General features: G+C 35.1%; 4 protein-coding genes across 10 annotated transcripts in view; 2 read left to right on the top strand and 2 right to left on the bottom strand.

Annotated features, from left to right (window-relative positions):
• Positions 1-263: 263 nt before the first annotated feature.
• LOC117997055 (transcription termination factor 5, mitochondrial-like) lies at positions 264-2,116 on the bottom strand. 3 transcript variants are annotated; one of them, XM_034985231.2, is made up of 2 exons: positions 2,024-2,116; positions 264-1,726 (listed from the first exon to the last, which is right to left on the bottom strand). In XM_034985231.2, exon 2 carries the CDS (start codon positions 1,530-1,532, stop codon positions 309-311), a length of 1,224 nt encoding a protein of 407 aa, XP_034841122.2. In that variant the 5' UTR covers positions 1,533-1,726; positions 2,024-2,116; the 3' UTR covers positions 264-308. The 3 variants fall into 3 exon arrangements, with proteins under 3 accessions (XP_034841122.2, XP_069354366.1, XP_069354367.1); XM_069498265.1 differs by having other exon boundaries at positions 1,906-2,110; XM_069498266.1 differs by having other exon boundaries at positions 1,999-2,097.
• A 654-nt stretch (positions 2,117-2,770) lies between these two features.
• On the top strand, positions 2,771-5,095 carry kune (kune-kune). Its single transcript, XM_034985245.2, has 3 exons — positions 2,771-3,067; positions 3,361-3,636; positions 3,861-5,095. Exons 1-3 carry the CDS (start codon positions 2,833-2,835, stop codon positions 4,124-4,126), a joined length of 777 nt encoding a protein of 258 aa, XP_034841136.2. The 5' UTR covers positions 2,771-2,832; the 3' UTR covers positions 4,127-5,095.
• Positions 5,017-17,888, bottom strand: part of LOC117996789 (uncharacterized) — a 155,759-nt gene continuing 142,887 nt past the window's right edge. The window contains exons 11-12 of one of the 2 annotated variants that reach the window (XM_034984926.2): positions 6,613-6,834; positions 5,017-6,498 (exon numbers count right to left, since the gene is read on the bottom strand). In XM_034984926.2, the coding sequence (XP_034840817.1) occupies positions 6,353-6,498; positions 6,613-6,834 (368 nt within the window). In that variant the 3' untranslated portion in view covers positions 5,017-6,352. Of the gene's footprint in view, positions 6,835-17,888 lie in introns of both variants that reach the window. The other variant, XM_069498306.1, reaches the window with a different exon arrangement.
• sinu (sinuous) lies at positions 8,678-17,640 on the top strand. 4 transcript variants are annotated; one of them, XM_069498335.1, is made up of 7 exons: positions 8,678-8,796; positions 8,877-8,982; positions 11,466-11,604; positions 12,495-12,634; positions 13,060-13,215; positions 14,053-14,139; positions 14,686-17,640. In XM_069498335.1, exons 3-7 carry the CDS (start codon positions 11,471-11,473, stop codon positions 14,835-14,837), a joined length of 669 nt encoding a protein of 222 aa, XP_069354436.1. In that variant the 5' UTR covers positions 8,678-8,796; positions 8,877-8,982; positions 11,466-11,470; the 3' UTR covers positions 14,838-17,640. The 4 variants fall into 4 exon arrangements, with proteins under 4 accessions (XP_069354436.1, XP_069354435.1, XP_034841137.1 ...); XM_069498334.1 differs by having other exon boundaries at positions 8,683-8,790; XM_034985246.2 differs by having other exon boundaries at positions 8,694-8,982.

Genomic DNA, 17,888 nt, shown 5'->3' with positions numbered 1-17,888 from the left:
GACACCCAGATGGTGAGGGTGAAATTCCTCTTTTAGGGACTGCCACACGCCACGGTCTGGCGCCGCTTGAATCCAGCGCACCTCCCACGGGTGCTTGAAAATAAAATAGTAGGTACCTATGTCACTCAGGAATAATGTAGCTTTTTATTGGTGAAAGAATTTTCCAAATCGGTTCAATAGTTCCAAAGATTACTTCCTGCATACAAACTTACACACTACCTCTTAATAATATTAGTATAGATAGATATAAAATGTGGAAATTAAAATAAATTTTAAAGTTCTTGTTTTTATGTTTGTATTAATTTCTGTCAAAAGTTTGCGATAATGGACTTGCGGGTTTCTTGTTCTTTTGTCAAATCAACAATATTTTTTTGTTTTTCTTCTGACCAGACTCCATTTCCAGAAAAGTAATGATTTCTTTCAAGTATATATAAAATCAAACTTAGTTTTTGTGATTTATTTATTGCTTTCAAATCTAGTAATTCATTAAACAGCGATTCAGTGCCAGAGTTTTTTTTCATGTTGAGCAGATTTAGTACATGCCGAATTTTATTCCATGGATATAGGAGAATAGTACAATTTTCAAAAATATCACTAGCTGTAAATTCACTACGCAGTTGTTCTTGAACATATTTTACTTGAATTAGAGGTATATACTGCCAAAATGGATGTCTTTTAATTACTTTTCCAATATCATTCATACTATACAAACTGTCCAAGGATTGAGAGATACAAAACAGAAGATCTTTTCCCTTTCCTAAGCGATCCCCTTGAGCCCTTTCAAACACATTGTAATGTGCTGAACTTCCCGAAAGTATATTTAGGCTCAAACATTTTTTGTTGTTGTTATATAAATTCATTAGTCTTTCTGATGCTTTAGTATTGTAATGAATCATTTTTAAAAACCTTGGGTGATTATAAAATGCATTGAACTCTGGTGTGTTTTTAGCCTTTTCTAATCTCTCCTTAATTGTACTGGGACTCAGTGTGTATATTTGAAAACATCTCTTTTGTGCCTCATCACCAATTCCATAATCTTCCAACAGTTTTTTTATTTCTAGCAGTAAAGAACAATTTTTAGTAGCTAACTTTGGGTGCATTCTTAGAACCTCTTTTATATCTATTCCTCCAATAGTTCTGAGATTGTATATCATATTTTCTAAATTTTCCGGATCAGCATGCACTAAATAAAAATTTGATTTAATTTTATCATTTGTCATCAGTATTTGTCCTTGTAATATGTTCAGTGTCTTATTGATAGCCTGCAGGGGACGATGTTTTACAGTTGGGTATGTCTGCAGCCCTCTATCAAATTCATTTTGACTAAGATCCAAAATAAGTTCTAAGTATCGTTGAATAATTTTAAGTCTCAATGCATACAAAGTCATTTTATTTACATCTCCATAAACCAAAGTTGTAAGCGATGTTGGCCACTGGGTCATGTAACTTGCAAGTCTGTTCTCAACATTTACAGTTGCTGGTATAATTTTAGATTTTTTTAATTCTCCTATAGTTTTTTGTTTCATTATCATCAAATGTGAAAGCAAATGAGAGGTTGATATGTTGTCGACTCCACATTCTTGTAATACTTGGAACCGAAATTTAAGTGTCACAGGCAAAATACTGCAAAGGGATGGTTCTTTGAGGAGAACTTCTCTGTGAAATCCAAGTTTATACAGTATTTCAATTACATTTTTTATTCTTGTACTATCCAATTTCTTTATACCTGGATGTTTTAAAAGTAAATATTGAGCTTTACTTTCATTCACATTAAGATACTTGCACAAAATATGTTTTACATTGCTATCATGGTAATAAGAAACTGAGCGCACAGAAACTGGGCGCCACGAACTGGAGCCTCTAAGGTACAGTATTCTAAGAATCATTTGTTGAATCTATACGAACCGAACTACGAAGTTCTTGAAGATACTACTTAAGGAATATCAATTATAAGCATTAAAGGTGTGATTTACATTTGAACGAGCAATTTGTACGAACCACAAATCACGCGGGGTACTCTTACCGGAATATGGCTTTCAAATACAATTCAGATCAAAATTACCTTACCTATTAAAAATAAATATATAGCTTATTAACATTCAACATCAAGTCACGTCACAAGTGTCAAAAACACAGTCAATTAGTATATTATCTATGGTCAAAACCATAGAATATTCTTAGTCTGAGTGGTTGGTGGTTGACCAACCTAGTAGCCTATAGTCTTAGATAGAGTAATAAAGGTAGATGCAGGAACGTTTGCTTTCTCATTCGCACTAAAAAGAGAGCACAGATAAAGTTACTAATGTGATAAACAGAGACGCAGCTAACCTATTTTTTGTCCCTTATCGTGTAACTGGTTTTTTTCAAGAATACATACAACTTACACATACAAGAAGATGCAAAACAAACTTTGAAAATTCGTGGCGTAATTGTATTTCTCATTAGGTATTTACTTGTTTTCACATAAAAAACGTTTAATACAAATATTGTTGATCGGTTAATACAAATACTGACTACTAAGCAATGGTAATAATTGTCGTGTTAGTTCATCGTTACGTCGTGCTATCGCTATCTCATACGCGGTTACACAGTACTTACATCTACCTATTATTCTATCTACGCCTATAGTACTTTAAATACTCTAAGGTATTTATAGTTATAGTGATCTGTGGTTGACCAAGCTTGAATCAAATTGAAATTGAAACCTGACTAGTATATAGGTAGTAGATAATCTATGAACGTGCTATGAACCTGACCGAACCTGACATCTCCGCCTGACATCCAGGGCCGTAAAATAAAAAAAAAGTAAAAAATTGAAACAATGTTGAATTCATGAATTGGGCGTGTTTCCTAAAACCAACAAAATACCTACTATTTAGCAACTTAGTTAGATTACAAATTCATAACTGTTTCTCATTTTATTTAAAAATGGGTTCTAAATCCAAAACGGGCCTCTTCGCCCTAGGCTTTTATGGACTAGCTTCTTTTTTTATAATAATAGCTTTTGTAAGCCCGTACTGGTTGGTTACGGATGGTAAGCTCAAAAATCCCAAGTTTCTCAAAATAGGTAAGTCGTACAAAATGCTTAGTGTTTTAATTTAACGTTCAGAATTCAGATCACTGAAATTAATATGTTTAATGTTTATAATTTCATTCTGTTTGTGAATGTCTTTGATAGCTATAAAACCGCTTTAACTCTTAAGCTTGCCTCAGTTAATGAGAGTAGGTAATAAGATTCTCTTGCTAATTTATTTCTGCAAATCGGCTACATTAAATATTTTCATGAACTAGATTTGGATCATGTAATAGAATGCCAACTGTTCTACAATGAATTTGCTGACTGGTCATTTATATTTACAGGTTTATGGCAGGTCTGTTTTAATGGATTTGAAGAAGTTCATCATTGGTATGATGTATCTTTCAAAGGCTGCTGGTGGATATTTGAAGAGGAATACTACATTATACATGACATATTGTTGCCAGGATTTTTTATAGCAACACAGTTCTTTTTTACTGTGTCTATGTGCTGCGTTCTAATTTCACTTGTTCTATCATTTTCATACATAAAGAAGGACCATGATGATGACAACTATGTTACTCTTTTAGTAACATTTGGTACAATTCTTGTTATAGGTGGTAAGTTCAAATACCTAATGGTATTGAAGTATACATATTTTGAATCCATTTCTATCTAAGTTATTGTTGAGATTGGGCAATGAAGATCTGTTTCGTAATAATTTCAATATCATTTTTTATTGCCTCATTTAAAAGCAATAAAAAATATTTCTATCTTATTTAAATCTATACTACTAGTACTAGGTAAACTAGCAAACTACAAATATTATAATGTTAATTTGCAGGTTTCTCAGGAATAATATCTGTTGTAACATTTGGAGCTAGAGGTGATGGCCGTGACTGGATGCCCAATTGGGAACACAATGACTTAGGCTGGGCATTTGCTCTTGGTGCTATTGGTGTGATACTATTGTTTCCAGCTGGCATACTCTTCCTGGTTGAAGCTAGGGTACGGAAGTACAAGAGGTTACATGAAATGCAAAGTAGGGAGCCTTCTTCTTACACAATGCAGGAGAGAAAAATGGCATATCCAGGCCACACAGACATATAATAGTTCTTATTGATATAACATTGTAACTGCCTATTAGGTTTTGCAAGTAAATAATGCGCTTTACACAATTCCGTCCATTACCAAGATAATGAATAGAATCTCATAGAAGATAAGTAAATTTTATTATTTACTTACTCTTTCTGTTTGTGTGTTATTTTTATTAGTTATTTTTATTTTTCTGTAATTTTTAAGATAATGAGTGTATGAGAATTTTTTTGGACTCTCAAGTAAGTAGTAATAATCCATACTAATATTATAAATGCGAAAGTGTATCTGCCTGTCTGCTAGCTTTTCACGGCTCAACCGTTCAACCGATTTTGACGAAATTTGGTACAGAGGTTGCAACCCGGGGAAGGACATAGGCTACTTTTTATCCCGGAAAATTTAAGAATTCCTACAAGATTTTTAAAAACCTAAATCCACGCGTACGAAGTCGCGGGCATCAGCTAGTATTATATAATTATAAGACAAAACTTATATTTCTTATGAAGGAGAATCCATACCTGTGAGCTGAGCAACTCAGAGCTGCTTAGGTTGCAGATGTGTACATTGTACATGGATAAAGTTGAATGGCTAGATTCGCGGCCGCACAAGCTGAGTGGTAACTTTTGAACTAAGAGCCAGCGCGTACCAGACCTCCGTTATTTTATAAAATCAAAGTTGTTATATTTCTTTCGGAATATTATTAGATATCATGTCATACAATTGCCAGACATTCAGTACCGTGGCAACACTGTGCCAGACACCCTTAAATTTCCTAAAGCCACCATGATCAAAACTTCATAGTCGCTGATTGTTCCTCCCTGTGCTGGGGACAATATGCAGAGAAACTTAGCTTTTATAAAATAACGAAGTTTTGGCTCTCTCTCTCTATTTAACTTGATCTGCAAACTTGAGCCACTTTATTTGTAGGTGTGGACTGTGGATCATCCTTTACAGAGTTGAATAAAGGTTTGTAAATATTTGTAATGGCATTTTATTAAAAACTCTTTTATTTTATTTTATGTATTTGCTTAACAGAAAACATCTTGCAACTTGCAAGGCATCTTTGGTTTAGTTTTGTATGGTCTTACATAAGTTACATTAATATTTCAGTTGCTTAAATCTGGAGTAGATGAATAATTCTCTTGTCTATAGTTATTTTTTACTCAAAAAAAGTTGAAGCCTTGTTGAAGCTTTTCCCGACTTTGAAAGATGTTACACTTTATAACTTGGATGAAAAATTAGAGTATAATAAATTATTATAGGTCCCGCAAATTACTATTGCGCTGGAACCATGTCTCATTAACATCGAAATGACGTCAGCCGAAATAAAAATACATCGACATAGAAAGTAATAATTGTACCTAGGTACTAAACGTAGTAGTACTTCCAACTTCTTAGCTAAGAATTAGTAGTTATTTGTAAAAATATACCATCAGCTCGAAACTTCAGTCTAGTGCTGACGTCACTACAATGGCGGCCACGCGCATTAGCAGTTTGCGGGACTTAGAATTCCTTTAATTTATAAAATTATGAAAGTACCTAATCATAGTTCGTGAAAGATTTGTGATCATTCGTGATATAATATTTGAATTTGCCGCCTTAGCACCTGCAACAGACCATGTCATTTTGACTTTGTATCGATATGTAAGGCTTGTTGTACACAACTTTGAAAAAACCGGACGATATGATTATTGCAAGTACATTCCGATGTATACCCACTTTGAGTGTTAGTTTTTAAGCTATAACATTTATTAATTAGCACATTTAACTTCTATACATAAAAGGACTAGCTTATGCTTACGACTTCGTCCGCGTGGAGTACACAAATTTCAAACTCCTATTTTACCTCCTAGGGGTCGAATTTTCAGGAATCGCTTCTTAGCTGATGCCTACAGCTATCCGAATGCCAAATTTCAGCTCGATCCGTCCAGTAGTTTGAGCTGTGCGTTAATAGATCAGTCAGTCAAACTACTGGACGGATCGGGCTGAAATCATGCTATTTGGCATGCAGATAGCTATTATGACGTAGACATCCGCTAGGAAAGGATTTTTGAAAATTCAACCCCTGTGGGTGTAATATAGGGGTTTGAAATTTGTGAAGGCCACGCGGATGAAGTCGCAAGCATAAGCTAGTTATGTATAAACAATAAAGACGCTTTCATTTTTTATTTAACGAGTACGACGCCATAGATAGGCATAGATAGTGACAGGACTTGCGATACAAAACATTATTTTTTGTTCTTAAGTAAGTCTTAACATAAGCGGGACTGTTTCTTTACTAAGCAGTGCTTGCTTCGCAGTTTCAAACCCAATGGATATACTTTGAGATTCTTGTAAGTCTTGGAGGATACCATGTATGAAACCACTTGCAAAGCAATCTCCCGCTCCTGAAACATTCTCAACAGAATTTAAAATTTCGGTGGGATACACTTGTACATCCAACTCCTTAACATACGGTTCAAATTCAAACGATTTATTTATACGTTTGATCGTAATAGCACCTTTAGATCCTCTTGTTACTATTAGCACTCTGACACATTTTAATATAACTTTAGAAAGTTCAATAATTTCGTCCAATTCGTTTGTTTTGATAACGTTAATATCAGGTTCCATAAAGTTTGCCATAGTTCTAAGTTCCATCAAATTTGGCGAAGCATATGTTAAGCTATGTTTTCCATGAAATGGTTTTATTGCTTTTCTTCTGTCCGTTGGCTCGTAAAAAACTAGAACAAACATAAAATAAAACATCCATATTAGTTATTCAAACTAATAATAATCCATACTAATATTATAAATGCGAAAGTGTGTCTGTCTGTCTGTCTGTCGGCTAGCTTTTCACGGCCCAGCCGTTGGACAGATTTTAACGAAATTTGGCACAGATATAGCTTGCATCCCGGAAAAGGACATAGGCTACTTTTTATCCCGGAAAGTCGAAGAGTTCCCACGGGATTTTTAAAAACCTAAATCCACGCGGACGAAGTCGCGGGCATCATCTAGTTTATCATAAATACGATAGTATTGTGTCTGTCTGTTATCTTTTGAGTACTTTTGCAGTCATCTTTTTATTCAATAAATTGAATTTATTTCATTAGAAATATTTCATTTCATACTAAGTAGGTGCTGATGGCCACGACTTCGTCCACATGGATGAAATAATTCTTTGATTTTCGAGATAAAATGTAGCCTATGTTACTCTCCGGCCTTTCAACTATCTCTATCCCAAAAATCAAGTTGATTGTTTGCTTAGGTAGGGCGTGAAGAAAGAACAAACAAACAAACACACTTTCGCATTTATAATAGCATAGATTTAACTACTATATGTTCTAAATATGTATACATATTTTATGAATGTATTGAGAACATCTAAGAATTAATTTAGCTGTAATATTGATATCCCTAAATTCGTCGTCCCAACCCTAGATGGAGCACTTAACTAGTGACAAAATGACGCGCGCACTTTTGGAGCTTATTATCCATCCAGATATCCAGATATCCAGACATACATCATTCATCCATGTGCTTGACTCAAGTATCAAGCAGACAAGTTGTAAACAGTCAAAATTCTTGACTCAAGCAAAAATCTACGTGCTTGACGTCTTGTTATTGTTACCTGTCCATAGTGAATAGTTGAAATAATGAATAGTTCCATTAGAACTTATATCTAGACTAGTAGTAGGTATATAGCAAAGAATTTGGATGTACCTACCTACTGTACTCTTGGTTGGGATAGCCCACGAATCTATAGCCACTTCGGTTCCGATTCATTTTGTATAAAATCGGAAGGTATAGGCATAGCCTTTTGTTTTTAATTCTTGAAATATGCAACGGTTTGGCAGGGTTTGGCTAAAAATAATTGAGAATCTATAGAACTCAGAGAACTATGATTATGTAGTCTGTGGTTGGACTAGGTTAGGTTTGTGGGTTTAGTGTTTCTTCATTTAGGGATTTCGCCCTATTTCGCGGTGATACGGCCTATTTTATGTAGGTACGGTTTCGCCTAAAGCTTTTTTATGTTGACAGGAATTTAGGATTAAATTTGGGGTATAAAAAAACCGACTTCCAAAGCCACTACAAAGTAATAAATAACTTTTGTTGGAGCAACTGATTGACGTGATTTTTTGAATGGATATAGTTTGAGACCTGGAGAGTGACATAGGCTACTTTCTATCCCGGAAAATCAAAGAGTTCCCACGGGATTTTTAAAAACTCAATTCCACGCGTACGAAGTCGTGGGCATCAGCTAGTTATTTCATAAAAGCTGAAAGTTTATAAATATGCGTATAGTCCCCAGTACCTAGCACAGGGAAGAAAGATTCGCGACTACGAAGTTTGGATCATTGTGGCTTTGGCGGTTGGGCACAGAATATACCCTGAATCAAAGCTGATATTTTAGGGTACCTACTTAATTTAGGGCGAATTTCTACAGAAATTAGGGTAAAACTGAAATCGTAAGTGTGAGCACTGGTTTGACTCGACAATATACACTGTAGTCTGTGATCGACATCGACTGACGACTCCACCATAGAGTAAAGTACCTACCTAATACACCATTACACTGACTCGGACTGCTCGGACTCCACCCGAAAAGAATAAAGTCGTTGGTCGTTGGCTCGTCGTCCGCTTTTCTTTTGATTAAAACTTTTGTAATTATTTCGACTATCATCGTGTTTTGTGTATTAGTTAGTGTAAAGATTTTGTTTTTGACTTTTTAGAAATACCTAGTAAACTGTAGCTAAAAAGTTAAAATTTGGTGCTTCTGTTTCAGAATCTCTAAAGTTTGTTTGGAAACATTTTGTTTGGGTTTTATAGAGTTTGAATCTTGAGTGTCCCTATATCATATTTGAAAAAAATAAACACTACTGCCGACTGAGGTATGCATATTTTATTCATCTATTTATATTCGACTTTATACCTGGACCACATTTTATTTGATGTTAGTTAATCCCATCTTCAATACATTTTCTTTTTCTTTTCTTGTTTGGTGGCTTTTTGATGTGCCAGACCAGCACAATGCACTTTGCCAGTGTCAAGTCGCTTGAAGGATTTTATTAATTAAATCCTATTTTTGTAATTTCAATCAAAATACGACTATAATAGGCATTAGATATTTAGTTACTTGCTTCTTCGAAACGCCAGAAATTAACAAATATTTAAACAAGGTAACGGCTAGTTTATGCACGCAACTTCGTCCGTGTGGACTACACAACTTTTAAACCCCTATTTTACCCCCTTATGAGTTAAATTTTCAAAAAACATTTCTTAGAAGATGTCTAAATTATAATAGCTACCTTTATGACAAATTTCAGTCCAATTAGTTCAGTTATTGTGGCAAGGAGTCACAAACGTCCAAAAATCCAAACTTTCACATTTATAATATTCAAGTAATATTTAAAGAAATCTGTCCATCTGCTAGCTTTTCACGGTTCATGTGTTCATCAAATTTTAACGAAATTTGGTACAGAGATAGCTTGCATCCTGGCGAAAAGACGTAGGCTACCTTTTATTCTGGAAAAATGAAAGAGTTCCCACTGGATTTTTAAAAACCTAAATCCACCCCAACGAAGTCGCAGGCATCATCTAGTATGGTATAAAATATAATAGTAACTTTATATTCTCTTGTCTAAAAATTAAATGAACTAACCTCTAACCAGTAAAATCTGCAAAAACCTTGCAGTTTTTAAAGAAAGGTCAATTTTTTTATTCCATTACAAGTTGACTGCCCTTGACTGTGATTTCATCTGGTGGTTTAAGTGATGACTGATGATGCAGTCTAAGATGGTAGCAGACTAACTTGGAAAGGGTAAGACAGTTTTTGTTACACCCATGCCGCTTATTGGTTCCTACATGGCATAATACCAGAATGCTAAATTGCTTGGCGGCACAGCTTTGCGTGTAGGGAGGTAACTAGCCACTGCCTCCCAAATTATAAAGATTACATTTTTCTAAAGTGCTTCTCAAGCAGCAATTCCATTTGATTCAGAATGAATTAACACACCTAGGCTAATATTTTACCAGAAAACAAAAGAAATTTATAAAATCTATACCAAAACTGAGATACGAAGTTGCAGGCATCATCTACTTGATTCATTCATAATTTTTTCAGACTTTATATAAAAATCTTTTTATAAGTAATATTATGAAGATATTTTACTAAAAAACTTGAGTTTTACTTTTTTATGTGATTCTGATGAATGATGAAAAATAATAGGACATTATCAAAACATTTGAAGCTGATCAGAAAATAATATAAAAAATATAAAGTATTAATTTGTTATGATAAGCATTTTTTTCATGGAAAATCACAGTGATCTGTTTCTAAAAACACCACCTAATCAAAATATGATTTCTACAGTATACTTTCATAACTATGACATTTTTCATATTCTTACTTTTTTTTTCTTAAAAGGTTAAAATGCTTCCTTTCCTGTATCCGTTAAAGATAAAATTTAGTGCTTTTTGTTAATATTTCCCACAGTAGGTGTGTGTGAAAATTTTAGCATTGTAAATGTTACTTTGAATGTACGTCTACCATTCATTTAGCAAGGATTGCGAAACATTTCAAGTTTGTTATTCATCACAGTCACACAACCTTGTTTTGTGTAAAATGAACCTCAGTTTTAACTCTAGCACCATTAATGGTTTGAACCAAGGCTTTTGTGATTAATGGGTAGGTATGTTTATCATAATGGTATCATGTTCTTGAGATCTTACACCACTGAAGCAGTATTTATTAAGTACAGTACAGTTTTTACCTACACATAAGTTAAGTTTTGATCAGAAGTTGGATTTTTTTTGTTGGATATCCATAGCTTAAAGCTGCATGCTCACCAACTGTGTTTGTTATTAACACTGTTTGCAGCTTTCAAAGTAAAAAAAAACTTTTTTTGGTGAAAGTAGTTTCTACCACACTGGACCACCCTGGACTAGACTGGATAGTCTAGTCCAGTCCAGTCTAGATAGTGCATAGTCATCAATGCAGGCATACTTAATGACCAGCAGACGTGAAGGGAACTATACATAATTAGAGTGAGAAAATTGTTCTCTCAAGCCGGCGATAACGGTGCGGTGACGCGATGTGGATTTTCTAAAAATTCAATATGGTTGCCCTGGAAATTTAAAAAAAGGGGTTGTTTCTTGTATGATGGCATGGGACGGAACAATGTGCGAGTCCGACTCGCACTTGACCTATTTTTCTCATTTTGTTTCCCGGAATCCTTTAAAATTATTTTGAAAAATTAAGCTGGGGCCAGACGAGCGCCATCCATCCATTTGTGGACCATATGGTCCATTGACTCTTCAGATTGGAATGTAATAATAAATTACGTGTTTAAACTTTAAATTACTATTGTTACAGTAACCATGAGGAAAAGAAGCATGGCAGGTAATTGTGGGATCATTGTTTTTATGATTGCCCTTGTCACTGTGGCATTGGCGTTCGGCACGCCCAGCTGGCTCGTTAGCGATTATAGGATACGAGGAGCCAAACTAGACAGGTGATTAATATGTTATTATGCTTTTAGAAATATAATACAAAAAAAGCGTGAAACAAACACAACGTGCGACAGAAACTGCAAGGTGGTATGTTTCACTGACACGCATTATGTGTGGATTAGTTTTACAAGGAACAAGAGTTTTCAAGAATTTCAAGAGTACGACGACCTTTCCAGCGATTTTTTTTTTGTTAAGGGGAAGGAAATCTTAAGATACTCGACGTCCTGAGAAAGATATCGGGTTATCTAGAATTCTTACCTACCAAAAATCCCCTTGGTGGTCACCCTCAGCGCATATTGGGAGGCTCCGAGATCTCTTACGAACACATCGGTGCCCCCCTTGCTCAACGCCAATTGGGTTCGTCACGGAGAAAAAAGCCCCTGTTTGCATGGACATTGACGGCCTACGACTACAAAAGCGACAAGTGTGGCCGTGATGCGTACTTACAGTGTGAACGCCTTTTTCTTACAAGGAACTGTATTTGTTCTTTGTAAGAAAATTTGAGCCGGGACGATAACATACACAAATATGTACGTCGTTATCGTCGCACATTCTGTTTGTTTCAGTCTTTATTTTAACTTAATGAACCTTTATGAAAATGATAATTTTTCAGCGTTTAAACTACTGTGAGTGATTTCCATTATAAATAATATCTGTCCCGGCTGTACTCACGTGTTTAGTCGACGTTAGCCCGAGCCGGGACAGATATTATTTATAATGATAATTTTTCACTTTTGACACACTTCCCTGGTCTTAGGCCTAATTCTACGGCTATTTCTACACATGAACTATTATGTTGGTATAAAATCTAGTTTAAATGTCTAAGACAAATGCAATAATTTCGATAATTTTTCCGAAGTATTTTGCGTTGACTTGTTCGTGTTTATTTTAGATTGGGATTATGGAGTCACTGCTTTAGATCACTGCCAGATCCTTTGGATCAGTATCAAAGACGATTTTTCGTTGGGTGTCGTTGGGTCTATGATCCTTTTACAACTGGATACGATAAAATTCGCGGTTATCTGCTTCCAGGTTAGTATTAATTTTTTTTAATAGAAATAGCGAGTAAACGAGCGGGCGGGTCACCTGATGCTAAGTGATTACCGCCGCCCATAAACATTTGCAGCACCAGAAGAAGAGGAACTGCCGATGCGTTGCCGGCCTTTCAGGAATTTGTTGGTCCGCCCCTTGAATAACCCCATGTCATAATCGAGTGGAAACACCGCCGATGGGACGTGATTCCACAGGTATGTGCGTGGAAAGAAGGATCTGGCACAAAAGACGCACGAAGTGCACCAGACACCCAGGTGGTCAGGGTGAAATTGCCTACGGTGGCGCGTGGTGCGGTATTTACCGAGCAAGTTTTAAACATCACTATTATTAAGTTTATTCCGAAAAAATAAAGGGTTCTCACGGGATTTTTATCACTAAATCACTATCCTATATTTTTGTTTCAGGTTTTATGATCGCAACTCAATTATTTTTCACTCTGTGTTTGATCGGCGTGTTGATTTCAACTGTTTTGGTCATAGTGTTCTTCCTGTGCTGCGGACCCGATCAAAATCGATATGTTATGATAATCAGGGCCATAGGATTCTTAATGTTAGCTGCAGGTAAGCAATTTACTAAATTTCAAGTTTAGTTTTTGAAATTCGATTACGCCCATCGATATAAATGACAAGATATGCCCAAGCGAATTTTTCACGGTTTTGGAACCAAATAAATCAGCGCCACCTCTTGGATACTAATGAACGACCCGTTTGAAATCCAGACGTCACTGAGGTTGCATTGGTGCTAATAGCACCACTGAGTCGGTGCCATTTTGTTTGTTCAATGGCCCCGTCCATACCAATTACGAAGTAATATAGAAGTCAATGATTACGCCATTAGTATGCGATAACGAATCGTCATCGCCTTTACGTCATAGGCATAACCTATCTTATCTGAAAGGGGCCTAATAAATTGATAATGAACTAAATCACGACTGAGATAGAGTTCAAAATAGCGTGCAAGAGAAAATCCACAGATAATTATCTTTTGCATGCTACTTTGAACTCTATTTTAGGTATGATTTAGTTCATAATCAATTTATCAATGAAAATAGCTCGGACATTTTGCTGCTCGAGTGTACACTGTGCGATGAAGCAGGCGTAAACGTTAATATTTTCGTTACCGCGTGCGAATGCGTCATTGTACTAAAGGCGTAAAGCAAAAATTTCGTCAACTTACTTTTAGACCCATTACGCACGGTCGACTAGTCGCCCGGCAACTCGGTCGACGGCGACCGGTAGGATCTGTAATTTATATGGAAGTCGCCGTGCCGTGCCTATGCGCACGCAACAGTGAAAAAGAAAGAAAGAAGAAAAGTCGCGCGTCTACAGTTAGATTGTTCATGATGTTGATGTGTTCAAAAATGTATTAATTACAAGTGATGTTATAATTTTTTTCAGGGATAAGCGGCGGGATAGCAGTAATTGTTTTTGCTTCTTTGGGAAATACAGATGGGTGGATGCCTGATCATTCTAACAATTATTTAGGTAAATATCAATAATAATAATTCGGTATTTCACAAATAGTCAATTCAGTAACTTTTTATCAAACGTCTAAACGCGCGCTTAGTATGCGATATTCTATGAAATACTGGAATGTGACGCACACGTCGCTCTACACGTACACGCAACTTTTTATCAAACGCACAACAGACGGAAACGTTTAAGTGCGGAAACCAGCCCAGAGCGAAGAAGTGACGGCACATCATAATGACGTACTTTTTTAGTTTAATCGATAATTTAAAATGGTTATTACACTTAAATCTAACAAAGGGCGTAGATTTTACGTAATTTGGAAGATCCTCTATTTAATAATCACTGAGATATAATTAATTTTTGATGTAGTCAATACTCAATTACTAATAGCGTAATAATGAGGAAATCAGGAAACCCGCTCGATGAAAGGCAGGATGACATTTTTCGGAGTCACAGTATGTGTTCCATAGTGGCAATGTACAAGTTTTCCTTGCGTGTCTGTCCAAAGCTTTAAAATTTCATAATAGTAGAGAAACTTATAGGTATTAATTTTTGTAGGGTGGTCGTTCGGCCTAGGCGTGGTAGGTGCAGTGGCCTGCCTCGTGACTGCCGCGTTGTTCCTCACAGAAGCGAACATACAACTGAAGAAACGTAAGAGACTAAAGGAGTCCCAAGCGCGCTTCGAGATGGAACACGAATCCAAAGCGTAACAAATCAACCTAAGCTTACACTAGTCTATCTATAGTTCTTGCAATTCACGAGTGCGCGTAAACTTTACTTGTGGTTACGACGTATACGCACGCAGATTGCGTAAGTGTGCGTATGTCTGTCGGACCAATTAGTTGCGTGCAAGCGCTCGCAAAGGCAAACATTTACTTTACTTATTCCAATATGAAATGCAAGAACTATAATAGGCTATTTGTACTGTCCATGTCCGATAACATGTGATGAGACCTGCCGTTAATATCATAAATACGAAAGTGTGACTGTCTGTTTGCTAACTTTTTAATGCTCAACTACTAAACCGATTTTGACAAACGGCATATAGATAGCTTGTATGCTAGAGATTGAAATAGGTTATTTTTTATTCTGAACAATCAAATAAATCTCACGGGATTAAAAAAGTAATCCTAAATCCACGTGGACGACGTTGCTACAACGTTAGAGTAGTGGGTGGGAAGTCACATACCTGATAGGTCTCATGTTATGCTATGCACTGTGTACAAAAAACCCTTCGCATTTGTTCTATTGATATATAATTATTATTATATTAAGCTGATCGCAGTTTAAAGCAAGATTCGCAAAAAGCATAAGACGTACGCAAAACAACGCGTTTTCAGCTGCTGTTGCAGCTGAGTTTTCGCCAGCCGAAAATTTCTTTGGCGCGTCTGATGTGGTCGAATCGTGCTGTTGCATTCTCGTTTTTCGTGCTGAAAATTTTTGTGCAATCGTCGCGTCTTGCGGTTCATGCCGCTAACCACTAGTCTGCGATCAACTCAAACTATATTTAAGCTAAATGTAGCTGAAGCGAAGTCGATGATACTTGCTCCGCGATTTAAAGAGCCCAACTATGTAAATATTTAATAACTTTTTCATTCTGATTTTTTATTAAGTATTCAAAAATTTTCATTCGCCAAATAAAGTATAGAGTTAGATAATGTGCAGTACGCCATAGATATGCTGTGCGGGTGTGCGTGGCGGTCCCTCCCCGATTGCCATCTCAACCTGGCAAGGACTATATTTTCGAATAGAGACATTTTGTTTCACAGATTTCCAATAGCTACAGTAATTGTCAATACGTCAAATTAATTTCTAAGTTGGCGCTTGCAAAATCGTGTCCTGTCTAAAATATACTATACTACATTCCAGTGACATAATAATGTGTACCACCAGATTACCAGCGTGTGTATTACCAGATAAAATTTTACACTATCAGGCATAGAAACTTAGATCTGAAATAAAATGATAACTGAAAATATTAAAAAGTAATAAAAATATTTGTAAACAAATTTATTTGCATATTGGTGGCAATTTATTAAAAATAAGATTAATTTGAATCTCTGAATTTGAAAACTTACATAGTTTCTACTGTTGCTTAGGTTGGAAGTGGATATAATTAAAATATGTGCCTTATAATAGTTTATATTTAGTCCTACTGTATAATTAACTAAGTAATTCCACCGAAGATTTTGTAATAATTGATAATGCGGTCAATATTTTCAGGACCAAATCTAGGTTAAAAACAAACTGCAGCAAAAAATACAACGTTAGTAAGTACATAATTTAATGTTCGCTATTTCGATACTGCCTCTCCAAACAGAATTCTCTTTCTGGAGAGGTGGTGTAGTTATTTTAAATAGAAGACGTTATCGATGAATCATAGATATGATACATGGTTGTATGGATTTATAGATGTATGAATGTATGGATGAATGGGTGGGTAGAGAGTTGATTGATGAAGTGTGCAAAACGTAATAAAGCTGTCTATACTGCGGCGTTTGTATTGCAACATCCCAAGAACTAATTATTAAGCATAATTTTAAGACAATTAACTTATCCAGTTTTTTAAATGTTTCTATTCATAAATGTATTGTGAAACGTTGTATTATATACGTGCGCATAGGAAATAATGCTTTCGGTTCTATATTTTAATACCCTCGCATTCGGCCCGGGTATTAAAACTTGCGCCTCGATTGGCCTCGATTGTAATTATTTTCATCATACCACAATGGCATCATTAAATATGACTACGTGATATTATAATGAACAACCATCTAATAAATGTTTTGTTTCAGAAAAATCTTAGTTGGTGACTTGTACGAAATATCATTATTAGTTTTTATTTAAGTAGTTTAAACATATATTTATTTCTAAATGAACGATTTATAATTAATTACTATTTAGTGATACTTGCACACATTTTGTTTTACCTAAGACAATTGAGTGAATCATTTACAATTTTTATAGTTTTTTTCACAAATGTACGCTTAATAGGAAACCATTCCGTCCAACATTCTGTAATATTTGTTTTCTTTTTGACTTTGATTTTATCTTTATATACTTTTGTAAACTATTCATATTATATTGCTTTATTTTATCTTAAGTAATTTAATAATTATTACAAAGTATTTAATGTATTACTATTCCAAATACATATTAAGGATTATATATAGTATAGTTATTTAACAATTTGGCTTCTGATGGTGAATGATTTTTAGTGGTATATAAACGTACCTTAAATAGCGATCGAAGTAAGAATAGTAAAGTCAATTAAGGGTTTCGTTGCAAAAATTGTTGCCAATATGTTTGATGGGTATAGAAATAGATCGATTGATATTTTAAATTAATCTAAGATATATTATAGAAATAAGTAACAATATTTTAAACACAGATTCTGAACTGCTAATGCAAACTATCCGTCCAACATAATTTCGCAAAATAAGTACGTCTACCCTTTCTAGGTAATATTTTTTGTAGATGAGCACTTTTTTAAATAAATTTTTTAACACTATATTATTATTCTTTTATTCACTCATTTACTGAGTTAGTTTGACTTCTTTCTTTAGACAGTGAGATTTCATTTTATTGAAGCTAGTTTTATTAATGATTAAGTTTTAACAAAGGGAGTGCTGGTGCCATGGACTTATGAATACTCGCTGGTGCATAGATATTATGTACCAGTACGCCCGTGAAAACTTAAAATTAGATCTAGTTATCAATAGTTAATAAATAAATAAATTCCGTGACATTGAAATTATTCA

The sequence above is a fragment of the Maniola hyperantus genome, chromosome 4 (assembly GCF_902806685.2).
Source record: "Maniola hyperantus chromosome 4, iAphHyp1.2, whole genome shotgun sequence".
In the NCBI taxonomy this organism is placed as follows: domain Eukaryota; kingdom Metazoa; phylum Arthropoda; class Insecta; order Lepidoptera; family Nymphalidae; genus Maniola; species Maniola hyperantus.
This window is presented reverse-complemented; position numbering and strand designations above follow the sequence as displayed.

Coding starts and splice junctions, on each gene's coding strand:
- LOC117997055 (XM_034985231.2), bottom strand. CDS start 1,532: ATGATAATGAAACAAAAAACTATAGGAGAATTAAAAAAATCTAAAATT.
- sinu (XM_069498333.1), top strand. Junction 11,605..12,494: donor CGAGGAGCCAAACTAGACAG/GTGATTAATATG, acceptor TGTTTATTTTAG/ATTGGGATTATGGAGTCACT. Junction 13,216..14,052: donor ATTCTTAATGTTAGCTGCAG/GTAAGCAATTTA, acceptor AATTTTTTTCAG/GGATAAGCGGCGGGATAGCA.
- kune (XM_034985245.2), top strand. CDS start 2,833: ATGAATTGGGCGTGTTTCCTAAAACCAACAAAATACCTACTATTTAGC. Junction 3,068..3,360: donor TCCCAAGTTTCTCAAAATAG/GTAAGTCGTACA, acceptor TTATATTTACAG/GTTTATGGCAGGTCTGTTTT. Junction 3,637..3,860: donor TACAATTCTTGTTATAGGTG/GTAAGTTCAAAT, acceptor GTTAATTTGCAG/GTTTCTCAGGAATAATATCT.